This window comes from Pelobates fuscus, chromosome 3 (genome assembly GCF_036172605.1).
Source record: "Pelobates fuscus isolate aPelFus1 chromosome 3, aPelFus1.pri, whole genome shotgun sequence".
NCBI lineage: Eukaryota > Metazoa > Chordata > Amphibia > Anura > Pelobatidae > Pelobates > Pelobates fuscus.
This window is the reverse complement of record NC_086319.1, coordinates 328,103,705-328,119,471: the sequence shown is the minus strand read 5'-3', so window position 1 is coordinate 328,119,471 and position 15,767 is coordinate 328,103,705. Positions and strand designations below refer to the sequence as shown.

Sequence of the window (15,767 nt, the reverse complement as noted above, 5' to 3'; positions counted from 1 at the left end):
GTTCATAATTGTTTTAACCCCTTAAGGACCAAACGTCTGGAATAAAAGGGAATCATGACATGTCACACATGTCATGTGTCCTTAAGGGGTTAATCTATGTAAAGGGTGATTGCTAAAAACTCAAGATGATTTTGGTTTTCAATTCTCATTGTAAGCATTCAAGGTCATCTTGCTAATTAATTTGTATAAAAAGTACATTCTTGTCATTCTCAAGGCACCAACCCTGCTTCATTGTTTTTTCGCCTCCTACACATTTTGACTTTTTCTACACATTCAAATATCTGTAGTTTTTGCATTGAAAAGAGAAAAAATTATAAAAATGTTGCTTTCTGTATTGTAACTCTGCCCCCGCTTAACCTATTCTCAGCCAATGAGAGCTCAGTGTGAGTGAAATTACAGATATGGCCGGGGCCAACAGCCAATCATGGGTCTCTTGTTTGCTCTCCTTTACCATAGTATGTGTTTGAAGGACTGTGATTGGCCGTGGGCAGAGTCAAGTCAGCAGTTCAGATTACACTGATTTCTAGTTGGTGTTTAATACATAGTAGATCTTCCAATCAGGAAGCCAGTTGGGACGTGCATGTGGAGAAAAATACCTGAAGCCTGGGGCGATCTTTTAAATTTGCTACAGATTTTATTTATTTTATATTTGTAGTATATTAATTTTAAATATGGTAAGCAATACATATCAATACACAGTATACATTCCATATTAAACATTCAAAATTACATATGCTAATTTTATGTTTGCAGGTAGGACTCATTTATCAATGGCCTTTTATATCTAAATACTATACAGTCTAAAACACCTAACTTGTGCATAACTGCTAATCCATTGTACAGTGCCCTGGATACAGTATCTATAAAATAAATGTAAAGTCATTTGAGACTGTGGTTTTAGGTTTGCAAATTTTAAAATTTCTCTCCGGAAACTAAATTATGTAGTAATTTTATATATATATTATTATGTATATATTATATATATTATTATGTATAATTTTATATATATATATTATTATGTGTATGTGTGTATATATATATATATATATATATATTTATTTATTTTTACACAGGAGTTGCAAAACATGTTGGAGATGCACTTAAAGAGCACGCATCGAGATCATCCCGAAAGATATGCACAATTGGTATAGCTCCTTGGGGATTAATTGAAAACCGTAATGATCTAATTGGAAGAGATGTAAGTTAAATATCTCAAGCTTTAAAGGGTTTACTGTAGTGATGGCTATCAATATGATAGTTGGCAATATGGATGTTTGTGAAGAACATTTCCCATGTTGCCACCCAGCCATAATGCAATCATAATATTGTTATGCTCATTATCCAATACGCTGGCTTAATGTGATCTGGAATGTAGTTCACAAACATCTGCAGTGGTAATGGTTACCTATCACTAAGTTGCAGGACATCTGTCACCTTAAACATATTAATATAACAAGCCTTTCATATTTATTTCTTTTTTAAATAATGAAAATACACATTGGATCATACAGTGTTTGAGAATCAACCGTTAGTCTCTATGATCTTCCTTGCATCACTCTATGCACAGAAGCAGGGGACACCATAGAAACTGTCTGACGCAAGGTGCACATATATGTCTGAGGGATCCTATCGTGTACTAAAGGTAGGGATGTTTTTATTTTTTACATTTACTTCATTTAACAAAGGTTTTTGGCATGACAGAAGTCCTTTAACCCCTTAAGGACACATGACCGTGTGTGACATGGCATGATTCCCTTTTATTCCAGAAGTTTGGTCCTTAAGGGGTTAAAGTGAAGTTATTTATCAGCTGATCTGCAACTAAACTTGTATTTATTTTTCATTAATAGAAGTAATTTTTTTTTTAAAAAGTGCAATTTTATTTTCAGTACTTTAGAATTTTTAAGAGGATTGTGTCAGCTTCAATTTGAACACTTCTGGCATGCAGTCAGTAAAGATTTATGGGGCTGCATCACTCTAAAAGTTGAACAGTGGGATGTTTCTGCGGATTCTGTTTTTTTGTGCCAACAATTTCACTGCTTGTCCTTCTTGAAATTTATAACGATTTTACATTGATCATGAGAGCTATTTTCAATACAATACATTTAATTGCAAAGTAGTATCTCTTTCATCATATCCCTCGCAAGTCATCTGTCACAGTGGGTCTTAAAAGTGCCATGTCATAATTTCGGAGTGTATAATTTGTTTTATAATCCTATAAAAATTGTATTAAAAAAAAAAAAGACTTACAAATGTTTTTGTCATTTCTAGGTTACTGCTCCATACCAAACTCTGCTTAACCCTCTGAGCAAACTGAATGTCCTGAATAACATGCATTCTCACTTCATATTGGTGGATGATGGCACAGTTGGGAAGGACGGAGCAGAAGTGCACTTAAGGAGGGAGTTGGAAAAAACTATAAACTTGCAGCGTATACATGCACGTAAGTTCTTCCTTCTTATGGTACTTTGTGCGTAAACATCCATATTGTTATTAAAATGGATTCTACTGTGCTCGATAACCTTCTGTTTGTCTTGCTTTTAAATCACCTATTGCATTTGTTATTCATACAAAGCTTGCTTAAATATTCTAATCTTCCAGCGACTGCCATAACAGGTTTTTGTTTTTTTTTATTTTAATTTCAGGTATTGGCCAGGGTGTACCTGTAGTTGCACTGATATTTGAAGGAAACCCCAATGTTATTGTCACTGTGCTAAACTATCTTCAGGAAAGTCCACCTGTTCCCGTTGTAGTATGTGAAGGAACTGGAAGAGCTGCTGATATATTGGCTTACGTGCATAAACAAACTGAAGAAGATGGGTATGAATTGCCTTTGTACAGTGATGGCTACCCTTGGTACCCCAAATGTTTCTAAGCTAGAGCCGGCTCACTGAGCATCTTGGGAAATGGGGTTCAGAAACATCTAGTTTGCCAAGGTTAGACAAAACTGTTTTTAGAGTAAAGCAGAAGGAGTTCACCATTTTGTTCTCGACAGTTACTGAAATTTTACTTTCAGGACCCTTCCAGAGGGTGCTGACTCAGAAATAATTTCAACAATCAAAAAAACCTTCAACTTCAGCCAGTCAGAAGCAATTCATCTTTTCCACACTGTGATGGAGTGTATGAAGAGCAAGGAACTTGTAAGTTATTTACAAAAGTCCCTTGTCTTGTTCTACATATTAACTGTGTTTTGTGTGTAGTGTTTCTTTGGTTGACATATGTTTGTATCTTATTAGATATTAGAATTTATTTTAAGAAATGCAAATACAAAAGCTATTCGGCAAATTAACAGAAGCTGCAATGCAGCTTCTAATTATTTGACAAGCAGTTTAATTCAGGAATCTGGTTTCATTCAAGTTTTCATGAATAGAAATCTGACAAATTGGTAGCGAAGTGTCCCTTTAATTTGCCAAACATGAATGGAGTTATGCTACAGCTGTAACCCACTAATCACACAGACATTTTCAGACTCTTATACTATGGATTACATTTTGCGTGTTGGCTGTTAATTTAAGAATTGAATAAACCTTCTAGAGAAACAAAGGGGGTGATGTAAATGCAGGCACACGTCGACTCCAAGCCAACCAGTCAGGTTACAGCTGTGAATCAAAAGTTTTTGTGGCAGTGTTTTTGCTCTGATGCCAACTTTCTTTTTTGACAACCTAGAATATTGTGTATATGAAATGTAACGTCTACAGTACCTTTGTTTTAGTGTTGTCTTAGTAGTTTTTTTTTTCTTTTCATTTTAAAGGTCTCCCACCCAAGCAATGTACAAATCTATAAGCTGCTTAAATGATAATTTTATCAGGTCATTGTTGGTTGGCAGTTATAGACAGACATCCAAAGTAAGAGAGGACTGAAGCCACGCTTTCCATTTGCATATTCATGCTGACTTTGTGATCTAGTAATACTAATCTACTCATTCATAACCCAGATATTGTGTGTTTCCTAAGTTTAGGTAGTGCGATCTAATTTTGTGGTTTTATTCATCCCATTATTGTGTTAACTAAAAGTAGAGGTTTAAAACCACTTTTTTGGAACAGTGCTGTCCAGCCTATTAAGTAGAGTTTCCATTAGTCTTGTACACTCATACGTTGGCTTACCAGATGATGTACTCAGAATGTCTTAGAATGAAGCTTACATTATCCCTTGCCAGTTGTAATTAGATTTTGTGGCCAAAGTTGGGCAGCCCTGTTTTAAAGATGTGGCTAAACACTGTATGTCTAGTAAGTCACCTTTTTGTGCTCGGTCTTACAAAAATCAGACAAAATTATGTGATGTGATGAGGGTTTGCTTTTAAAATAGTGTAAACAATCAATTTTTAATTTTCCCACATTACAGATTACTGTATTTCACATTGGCTCTGATGAACACCAGGACATTGATGTTGCAATTCTAACAGCCCTTCTGAAAGGTGATCTTAAGTTTAGCATGCATGAATATAACCATTAAATCTTTATTTCACTTCAGCCTGTTTTCTCAATTTGTTTCTGCAGATTTTGTTATATCTGAAAATAATGTGAGCTTACAGTTAAAACAGCTAAGTTAATATGTTAGCTGTTGTGCTTGCTCAAACCTCTGGGGAACAGGTTTTCTTCCCTATATTTGGCATTTGCCTTGGTGAATGAAAAGACCGAGTTGGGTAATGAAATCATCAAAAAAAATATCAAATAAGCAATATCTTGTTAACGTTTACAAAGTATTCAATTTTATTATTTTTTTGTGCCGAATTCTCATTCTGAATGGTATTTGTGTAACAATGGATGCATGTCTCTTTAACGAAGAACTGTATATATTCATGTTCAGGTAATATGTGCAAGGCATTCTACAGCCAATACAGTTTTACCTCTTACTGATATTTTAGAGGTGCACTTGTGCTTGAAAGAATCATTGTTAATTTTGACAGCCAACTTCGGTTTAGTTTTTTCATTGTAGTTTTTGTCATCTTATTTAGTTACATTATTGTATTCATTACAGAAAACATTGTTTTTTGACAAGCTATGAGGAAAATGTTTTGTTGATGACAAGAACACTGCTTAACATTAATATTTAGTAATTTTTCCTCATATATCTTATGTTGAATAGGAACCAATGCGTCTGCTCTGGATCAACTGGTTCTAACACTGGCATGGGACAGGGTTGATATAGCAAAAAATCATGTTTTTGTCTATGGGCAACAGTGGCTGGTAGGTATTTAAAAAGCAGTCAGTTTATTGTACTTTAGTTTAACATTGGAAACTTGTAATGTGACATATAAAGGCATAGATTTTTCCCCTATGTAGCCTTACAAATGTCCCAAAATCTCATGTTGACAACTAATTTTGTTTGTCTAACTATTTTACCATGTTTTGTCACTTAAAGAATATATATTCTAATGAAAGGAGGAATATACATATAATGGTACTTTACACTAGATCTGTTGATGAAAGCTCTTCTTGCTACAGTACATACAGATCTACTAAGGAAGAATATTCTCTCTACACTAGGTACAGAACAGTTTCTGAGGACCTGTATGCACGTCTTAAATAGTTCTTTATTGGAGGCTACTTCATGCCTCTTTAGCATTTGGTAAAACAAAAAGCATAATCCGTGTCCTGACTGCCAAAGGTTAGCCATGACTGGTAGAGGAAATCATTTTCGAGGGCGATAAAATGCACCTCATTTGTAATGAACTTACTGAAAGATGGCATGAGTGTGAGCTTTTGGTAATAAATATATAATTTTTTTAAATGAATGTCTCATTAGGTTGGGTCTTTGGAACAAGCCATGTTAGATGCCCTTGTAATGGACAGAGTTGCTTTTGTCAAGCTTTTGATTGAAAATGGAGTGAGCATGCACAAATTCCTAACGATACCCAGGCTGGAGGAACTTTACAACACAGTAAGTCATCTTTACCGCTCACTATGCAGTTAAAGCAAGAGTAGACTTCTCCCAGGCACCCAGAGATTGTTCCCATCTAAGCCACATTCAAAATGCAGACTTTCATGTTGGCAGTCCGTTATATCAAACCCGGCAAGGAGCACTGGGGACAGGAGTTAATGCGATGTAACATTCCGTGCTGAATTAAATGTTTTTATTAATGTAAAAATGCTTTGCTCAGTTTGGAATGCAATATATTTATCACTTACACGTAATTTAATTTGACTTTTAAAATTGGAAAGCACTTTTTTTGTTCACATAACGTACCCCTTATTAAATGCAGTCATACAGTCTTTTTTTTTTCCCAGTTGTAATTTAGTTCAGACATTTTTAGATTGATTTTCCTTTCCTATATGCATATTATCACTGAATAATTTTACCTGAACATGTAACCTATTTACAGAAGTAACTTCAAATAGATGAATAGTTCTGAAAATCAAACAATTTCACCTTTAATGTATACTGCCTATATAGACTATTAACAGTCATATCATTGTTTACTGATATTTTTCTTTTCCATTAAAGAAACAAGGTCCTACTAACCCAACTCTGTTTCATCTTGTTCGAGATGTAAAACAGGTAATTTTCTCACTTATTTTCATGTAGCTAATCTGTTCAACCATTTCTAATAAACACCTATTCCATTAGTTCACTTAGCCAAAGTAAAGTAGATGTATGTTTCTGATTAGACTGGAATTAATAAGTAGCATGAAATTTTCATGTTCAGTGTGATATAGCTGGTTATTGCAAAATGAAAACCTTGTTGCTAATTATTGCAATGTTCTTAACATTTAGTGTTGCACATGCGCAGAGAGTAATTAGTTTTAATTTGTCCATGTATATCTTCCTTGCAGTGCACTTTTAAAGTTTGTATTTTGGTTGTTTGAGCCAGCAGTTGAAAACTTGTATGATGGCCAATGTTATGTAATTAAGTTCTGACAAATAACACAAGTTTTCATTTAAAATTTGAAATTGTGGTTTTCAGGGAAATCTACCCCCAGGCTATAAAATTACCTTGATTGATGTGGGACTTGTGATTGAGTACCTGATGGGAGGAACATATAGGTGCACGTACACAAGGAAACGTTTTCGGATTATTTACAATAATATTCATGGAGGAAATCGGGTATGTCTAACTACATTGCTACATATTTTACTCACAGGTTAGTTTGTCGTTCAATTGATAAGATTATCTTGAAGTAAAGAATATTTGCCAAATCCCTGTATTTGTAGAGCCTACATTGAACTGCTTTTTGTTTCCGTTTATACATTTGTGTGTTTGTGTTTTTTCATTTAGTAATGTTTTCTCAAATTTTAGAGATCTGGGCGAAATACTTCAAGCAATACACCTCAGATGCGCAAAAACCATGATTCATTTGGAACAAGGGCAGATAAAAAAGATAAAATGCGGCACAATCACTTCATCAAAACAGCACAGCCTTACAAGCCGAAAGTACGTCTGTGGCGTGTGTGTATATATTGTCAGACATTATGCTGCTACACAATTGTCCCTACAATATATTCTATATTTATTTCTGTTTTCAAGCTAGCCAACAGATAATTAGGCATGTGTGGTCCGTTCTTTGAATTTAATGTTTTGCTATTCATTTTTACTGGCTATTAATATATATTAAGAAAGATTTCCAGTATTTACTAAAATAAGAACAGAATAAGTGTCAGATATGGCAAGTGACCCACCCAGGCAGACCCTAACAAGAGGTTAACCTTTTAACATACGCCAAGAAATAATATACATAAAGTGTACAAACCTGGAACTGCCTCATAATGTAAACGAGAACTAAGTAGTACTGATAAGTAACCTTTATTTAAGAACAAAAGAAAGTAAATGAAACAATAGTGATATAACCTATAATAGTGCAATATACTCTCAAGTGAGACACACCCCATAAAAACACGAGGGGAAAAGTATGTTTGTAAAAGACAGGCCTAGTAATCACTATGGATATATATATATATATATATATATATATATATATATATATATATATATATATATATTTGTTCTTGCATTCACTTTACTCCAAAATGTATTGAACTGAAAAAGGAATTGCAGAATACTTCCACTTTCTATTACACCATGAGATTGTTTGGTGTCTCCCCACCCAAGGAATATATGTTTTATTATATTTAACCCCAGAATGTGTGTATCTGCACATATCTTATGTAATAGCGAAGTTAAAAAATTATATTCTTACACTGCTGGTCAGGCATAAAAGTTGTACTCTTCTGCAAAGCTCTTGGTATTATTTGTCTAGAAACAGACAGAGCAACAGCCTGCTGTGAGGGCTGGTGGATGAGAGCAGATATCTAGTATCTGCAGCTATTGCAAGCCCTCACTTTCTTCCCTGGCACATTTTTTCAGTGAGCTAAGTTACAACTTACTGAGAATACTTTCCAAAGCAGGTGCTCTGGGAAATTGCGGTCTCTTAAGTTTAGCTCCACCTTGCTAACCAAACAAGGAAGTGACAGGACCTGCTGTCTGACAGACAGGGGGTGTAATCAGGTTAATTTATAAAAATGCAGATTTCAATTGTGTGGGTGAGTGGAAGTTGAGCCCTGATAATCTTGCACATGTTAGGAAGGATTATACATTGGGAAAAAATGCAGTATTTTTTTTAAATGTTTTATCTATTTTCCTGGCCTTCTATGTCATATAGCAGTTTTATGCCATACCTGAAAATATTTAATGTATTGCAGGATACATCTGCAGATGATGGGAAAAAGAAGAGGTCCAAAGATGAGTTTGTTGACATAGATGATCCCGAAATGAAACGCTTCCCTTACCCTTTTAATGAACTGTTGGTTTGGTCGGTGCTGATGAAAAGACAGAAAATGGCTCTTTTCTTCTGGCAACATGGAGAAGAGTCTATGGCAAAAGCCCTGGTGGCCTGCAAGCTGTGTCGTTCTATGGCATATGAAGCGAAGCAAAGTGATGTGGTGGATGAGACTTCAGAGGAGTTTAAAGAACACTCAAGGTACAGCACTCCTATCTTAGAGATAATTACTAACCTTTTCTCTCTAAATATTTGCCTTGAGCTGTTGATAACAGCTGGTAGACCTTAGAAGCTTCTCCAACTAGTTTCTAGCCTTGTCATCCAGATCTTGCAGTTTACGAATACTGATCACGAGATTGCGTAAACTTTAGGATTACATGCACTTTGCTTTCCATTATCACAAATTATGATAACTACAATTGAATACATTTCTAATTAACTCTTTTTTCAGAACTGTGATTGTGAGAGGCACATGAAAATGTTTAAAGGGGGGGAGAGGCAGAGAGTGGGTGTAGGGTCCCTTGTGTCCCTAATAATACCCTGAAAGGGCCTTACAAGAGTCCTCTAGCACATCATTACCCCATGTGTAGAGGTGTGAAGGGTGGTAATGTTAATATGATTGTCTTTACATTGTCAGATACATTTTTAAAACCTGTGAGATAGAAGCAGCCAGTAAAAAGTAGCTGCAAACTTTGGAGCATATTGGTAACTAGCGGTCAATGGCTCCCATTATTGTCTATAGGAACTGTTAGTGGTTTTGTCTGCCAGTAGTTGGTTCCAAGTAGCTAATGGTGAGATTAATATTAGTGACAACCACTTCAGCGAGCAGCTTCTGATCAGTAAAGCTTGCCAACATTTGAAACAAGCCCTTAGCAGTTCATAGATGTCCTATGTTTTGCTTCATTGTAAACCACTTCTCAAACCATAAGATGCAAATGCAATGTTTGTTGACTTTGTTTCAGTAATGCATAGGGAGCTAATAGAGAGAAACTTGATTTAGTGTCATTTTATTGAGTTGAAACAGTGCAACATCAAGAAGTGAATAAATCCCAGTGGGAAGAAATTGGGATATTGGATATTCCATATGGCAGCATGAGCACCAAGACTGAGAAAATGATTTTAAAAATCCTTAAAAAAAAAAAAAAAAGTGTGTGTCTGTTTAGAATGTTAACGGATTGTGTCTCCTTCTCTCCCCCACCATGCTGATAGTTTTGCTTTGTAGATTGGAGGCAATTTCATATTTTTTTAGGAGCAGAATGAGGACATTTTGTTTTTCTTTTCTCTTCAAATTCAGCATCACCACATTTCATTCTTTGCATGCTTTTGCCTTGTTTTTTTACTCTAGTGAGTTTGGACAGCTTGCAGTTGATCTGTTGGATCAAGCTTTCAGACAGGATGAAACTATGGCAATGAAGATTCTTACCTATGAGCTAAAAAACTGGAGCAATTCAACTTGCCTCAAGCTTGCTGTATCTTCACGTCTTCGCGCTTATGTAGCCCATACCTGTACTCAGATGCTGCTGTCTGATATGTGGATGGGAAGGTTGAACATGAGGAAGAATTCCTGGTATAAGGTATATTTACTGGGATTCTAGTGCACATCTTGTATGAATGTTAAATATTAAAAGTCCACTATTTATCTATATTATATTTAGTGCTGCTGTACCCTGGCCAAAATACACATTACAGTGATAATGTACAATTAAATCAAAGTAGATCGAATAATGGTTTATGGTTATTAAAAAAGAATCCCATCATTCCTTAAATAGAACTTCCCTATTTAACCAGGAATTGCATACTCTCATTTCAAGTATTTCTTTTGTACGCCTGGTCATTTTTCATGTGGTTTACTTTTCAGGTGATTTTGAGCATTTTGGTTCCTCCTACCATCCTTATGCTGGAATATAAAACAAAGGCCGAAATGTCCCATATACCACAGTCTCAGGATGCCCATCAAATGACCATGGATGACAGTGAAAACAACTTCCAACATGCAACAGAAAACATTGCCATGGTACATATTTAGTAAAACACAAATTCAAATGTTTGATGCTGTTGAGTGAAGAACCCACTGCTAATTTAGAATTGGTTTAGTTTACGAAGTGTCTGAGTGGATTTTGGTTGATTGAATTTGGTCAGTTTGAAGTAGTACAGTTGTGTTGTTCAGTTACTGTGGTGACAAAATAATATAACTGTGGTATTAAAAGGGCACTAACAAAATAATTGCAGCTCTTATGGTCTAGCCAATACATCAAAATAAGAGTAAAAGGGGCGCTATAAGAAATATAATAAAATTTGTGCAAAACTTAGTGCAAAGAGTTGCAAATAGCCCACTAAAATACAATCACTGAAATAAAAAATAAAATAAAGGTGCACTGTGTCTTTAAGACTTCTACAAAAGTGTTTTTCACACACAATGCAATACAGAGCGTGCAACTGTATTTAAAGTGCTTACTATATCATAAAGGGTCAATGTGTAATTTATTATATCCAAATTGTTGTGCAAAATATCTTTAAAAGTGCACGATAATACAAAACTTACAATGAGATAAAAAAGAGAATATATAGTGTAATACAGTCAATAAATTGTTATATTAATAATGTATGAGGAATGCCACTCACAAGTAGAGAGCAGATACGCCTGCTCGAAGCATTTAGCACATCAATATCCTTCAGCGCACCACCAGCAAGAGATTTAAATGAAATTCTTTATTTCACAGCTTTTTAATTAAGTATACAAAGCACCTCCAGCAATTTGCTTCTTAGTATATAGTGTCCCCAGTCCTATCAGTTCGTGCCGGCTTAATCTGATTTCCCAGGCTGTCAGACACTCTTACCCAAGCACTTCCTGGAGGCGGAGCTTTCTCCGACACACGTGATGATGTGAGTGTGCGTGATTACGTGACAACGCGTTTCGCCCTCTCCACTACTTCTTTGCAATCTGGTTCTTTTTCTTTTTCATCATTTTCCAAGATATCAGTTTTTCTTCATAACGGCTTGTAATCCATACATACCGGTACTTTATATAAGTAAACTTCTATGAGACTAGGATCAAAATGTCTGGCTCGCTTTATAATGGTATTATTCTGTCATGCTTGTTTGGGACTTAAAGCCAAATGAGCGAGTGCTGAATAATCTTATGGCAACCACAACTGGCTTGATATGGGCTTGAGCCTCAAACTGGGATGCTATGGCTAAGATCCTCAGAAATGGGTGGGAGATGTGGATTTTCACTTTGTACTTATGACTTTCATCTGTACAGTCAAAGAGGTAGTATAGATTACTTTGTCACACGCAAAAGAGGCTGGCTTATAGTTACAGCAATTTCTACCAAGCAATTCAGGTTTAAACCTCTATGTCCAGGAAGACATGCAATACAAGCATAGTTTACTTAGCTTGGAGTGTCCCTTTAAGATGTAAGTCACAAAAATGTACGTTGCTGAGTAGTCGTCCTGGGAGATTGTAATCTAAACCAGTTTCTCTGTTTAAGCCCTAAAGTATGCACAGCAGTACAGGTGGCCAAGCTGTATTAACAATGCCTGTGAATCCGTTATTAATGTTCTTTTGGAGAATCCATATGTCAAGAAAAGGGCATGCAAGTTCCTATAAATTTTATGCTGTTCAGAAAAAGTTATGGTGTATTTTTTTTTTTTTTTTATAATTCTTTCTTTATTCACCATCCTGCTGTGATAACAATTACACCATGTCACTTTTGTATGGAATATACAACCAACAATAATACAGTATGGCACATTTGAATGTAGAAGAATACAGACAACTTTTTTTTTTTTTTTTTTTTTAAAGAATGAAATGTAGTAGAATAAACCATAAGTAAATAATTATAATAGAATAAACAATAATTGAACGGTATTGCACCCCTCTCCCAACTGTTGTGTGAGGAGTAACGGACGTGCTAATTGGGGAGAGAAGGTCGTAGATGCCTCTAGTAGGATGAAATGATCTTGAAGGGACTCATGGCAGGACGTAGATTCTAGAGGCTATAACCCCTTTAGTTAGATATGGCAAGGTATAACATCGTGGTTCTCTCATAAAGGGGGGAACATAGGAGGTAGTGCATGTATCATGTGAGAGCAATAAAATGAGCGAAAATTTGTGTTCAAAGGAACACCCCACAGGATTAGAGTGTTAAACTATGCATGCATATGAAAATGAAATAAACTGCTTGTAAAAACAAAAGAAAAAAAAAACTGAACATGTTATACAGAGGCTGTCTGGTTGTTCGTGCTCAGTTCACGGCGCCAGGCTTGAGAATGGGTCCCCTCAGGGGGCAGGGATGAATGGGCGAACCCTCTCTGGGTCCCTGATAGTGGCGGTCCATGGTGTTTGCTGGATTGGCGCTTCGGCAGCCTGCTTGGATAGACCCAGTTTCTGTAGCGTTTCAGTGATCTCCGCTGCAGCTGTGATTTTAAGTCGCCGGAGTCTCTGGATATAATTAGGCTCCTGGGCATACCCCAGCAGTACGGCAATCTTGTGGGCCAAGAGTTCTGTGGTTAAGGGTCACAGTGTGCATCTCCATTCCAGTGTGGCACTGCTTAGGTCAGGAAAGAATGTTAATGAATGTTCCTCAGAGTTAAAGGATGACCTGTTACGGGTTGCTGCCATAAAGGCTAGGTGATCCTTACTTTTTTGAAAGCGAACTATAATGTCCCTGCTTGCTCTTTGAGTTCCTGTAGCTGGTTTGGGGATTTTGTACCATCCGTCCAGAGACATCAACTTGGCTCATTTTTCTGAGAATAGGATAGTGAGCAGTCTGCGGAACAAGTGTGGGAATTCAGTTGGCTCAAGGTTGTCAGGTAGGGCGCATATTTTGATGTTTTTCCAGCGATTCTTGTCCTCCATGGACTCCAGGCAATCTTGGACCTGTGTCTGGGTGCGCTGTAGAGTCATTAGCTGATTTTCCAGAGACTTTATGCAGGTATCGTGGTCAGAGGTATTCAGCTCTGTGTTGTGCAACCGTGCCGACACCCCAGTGATTTCTTCCCAGAACTGGACGATATCTGCTGCTATATTATGGCGCAGCTCGTCTAGGAGACCTCTCGGCGTGTCTTCGGTAACTGGAGGCTTCCACACCTGTTTGGGAGGTGAGTACCTGGGTCTGGTGGGTACACAGAGGTCGTAACCCACTTCATCAGTTAAGGACTCAGACACTGGCGCCATTCTCAGAAGATCGCTGATATCGGCTGTGGATGGGGGTCTGTCCTTCTTGTATTTTTTGCTGCGGCTCCCCATGTCTTCAGAGAGGTATACAGCGTATTCTGGTGTAATTACCTGTGATAAATCCTGTGTTTATTGCCGTTTTCTGTGTTTTTCGCTCGGAGCGTGTGGGAGATGCGTCCTTTCAGTATGGCCATTACCTCCGCCCCATGCTGTAGTATTTTAAGGCACTTAAAAAAAAATTATAAATAAATAAAAAGGGTGTGTGTATATATGTGTATATATGTTTGGAACTGTATTTAAAAAAAAAAAAAAAAAAAAATTTTTTTTTTTTAGAAGTACTTTATTTTTGAGTTGAGGCTCATGTTCAATCAATGAGTTAATGTACAGTGTCCAATCTGTTTTATCAGCAACGTCTAACTCCTGTTGACCTGCTGGTTTGTTTGTTTTTTCTAGAATGTTTTTAAGGAAGTTCGAGTTTTTGACAACCTGGATGTGAAGCATGAAATTGAGACTCAGGCAAAACCCCGAAAGCTTCCAATCGCCCAGAAGTTTTATGCTTTTTACCATGCTCCAATTGTGAAATTTTGGTTCAACACCGTAAGTATCTACAGTCTGGTTAAATAAACAAACCAAAAAAAAAAAAAAAAAAAATGCCTGTAGGATAATTTTGCAAGTTTGCTGTTGTAACATTTAACTTATAAAAACACTTTCATAGACCTGTATAATGATTATATTACATGTGCATGATCCGCACTATACCATATCACTTGCAGGAAATATTTATAGATTGTAACTCAATGCCTTGTTACATTTCTGGACTGATCTGTTCCAGAATTGTTTGCGATTTTACTTTTATTCAAGATTAAAACCAACACTGTTATATTATGGAATTTTCAATATGCACTTGATATATAACTGCACTTGAGAAATTGTCACATTGGTTTTGTGTGATACGGAGCACAATTTTACAATTAAAGTGGCATACAAAAATGATAAATGCTCTGGGCACAGTCATCTGATTTTGTTACATATATAAAACCAGTTTACCAAAAACTGAGCTTGCTACATGGCCACGTTGCTAATGTGGTATAACAATGTTGTGTGGTTTGCATGAGTATGAGAGTTGTTATATGTAACATAAAATCAGATGACTGTGCCCAGAGCATTTATCATTTTTGATAGAGGCTGATTATCTCAGCACTCAACTGTCATCCAAGTTGGACGACATTGGAATTCTTAATGCAGAAGAGCCAGGGCTTGGTCAGACTACTTATAAATGCTGTGCCAGAAAATAGGGGGACCATGCCAATGCACTTTGTGCAAAGTAACATTGAGCTGTAGCAGCCGTGGTGCTTAGTGCAAAATTATAAAATGGAGTAACTGGCACTAAGCAAGTGATTGTTATGTTCTATCAAACACTCGATCTGTACCCACTATGAACCCTGAATAAAGAATAATAGAGAAAATAAGTGTGCGCAAAGAACATGGACACCGTGCTAGCTAATCAGAGGTGGTGTTGCCGATGACAATCAGTAATATTTGCTCTGTTTTCACCTGGAAAACATCTGCTCACTTTACATGCTTCCGAAGAGGGAGAATATTCTTGACACATACTTTCTTAAATTGGCAAAGTTTCCCTTTCCAACATACTTTTGGTAAAAGTCTAGGAGAAATGTTTCATGAAATGTAATGTTCAGATCTGAGCCACATTGTCATTTATTTCAATGATTTCTATTTGAAGGTTCCCTAGAGTCTCCATTCACAGAGAAGGGGTTAGTACACACAGTACATAAATTTTGCGCTTGTCTAAGTGGCACCAACTTCAACAGAGCCGCATCACTAAATGATCTACCTGCATGATTGTTAAAAAAAAATTAG

General features: G+C 36.4%; 1 protein-coding gene across 2 annotated transcripts in view; it reads left to right on the top strand.

Annotated features, from left to right (window-relative positions):
- LOC134603235 (transient receptor potential cation channel subfamily M member 7-like) overlaps nt 1-15,767 on the top strand; it is an 81,219-nt gene that overhangs the window by 32,654 nt on the left and 32,798 nt on the right. The window contains exons 6-19 of one of the 2 annotated variants that reach the window (XM_063449009.1): nt 1,074-1,198; nt 2,269-2,440; nt 2,643-2,817; nt 3,014-3,137; nt 4,339-4,411; nt 5,083-5,183; nt 5,743-5,877; nt 6,442-6,495; nt 6,902-7,042; nt 7,235-7,369; nt 8,635-8,912; nt 10,057-10,285; nt 10,570-10,725; nt 14,343-14,486. In XM_063449009.1, the coding sequence (XP_063305079.1) occupies nt 1,074-1,198; nt 2,269-2,440; nt 2,643-2,817; nt 3,014-3,137; nt 4,339-4,411; nt 5,083-5,183; nt 5,743-5,877; nt 6,442-6,495; nt 6,902-7,042; nt 7,235-7,369; nt 8,635-8,912; nt 10,057-10,285; nt 10,570-10,725; nt 14,343-14,486 (2,042 nt within the window). Of the gene's footprint in view, nt 1-1,073; nt 1,199-2,268; nt 2,441-2,642; nt 2,818-3,013; nt 3,138-3,748; nt 3,819-4,338; nt 4,412-5,082; nt 5,184-5,742; nt 5,878-6,441; nt 6,496-6,901; nt 7,043-7,234; nt 7,370-8,634; nt 8,913-10,056; nt 10,286-10,569; nt 10,726-14,342; nt 14,487-15,767 lie in introns of those variants that run through there. The other variant, XM_063449010.1, reaches the window with a different exon arrangement.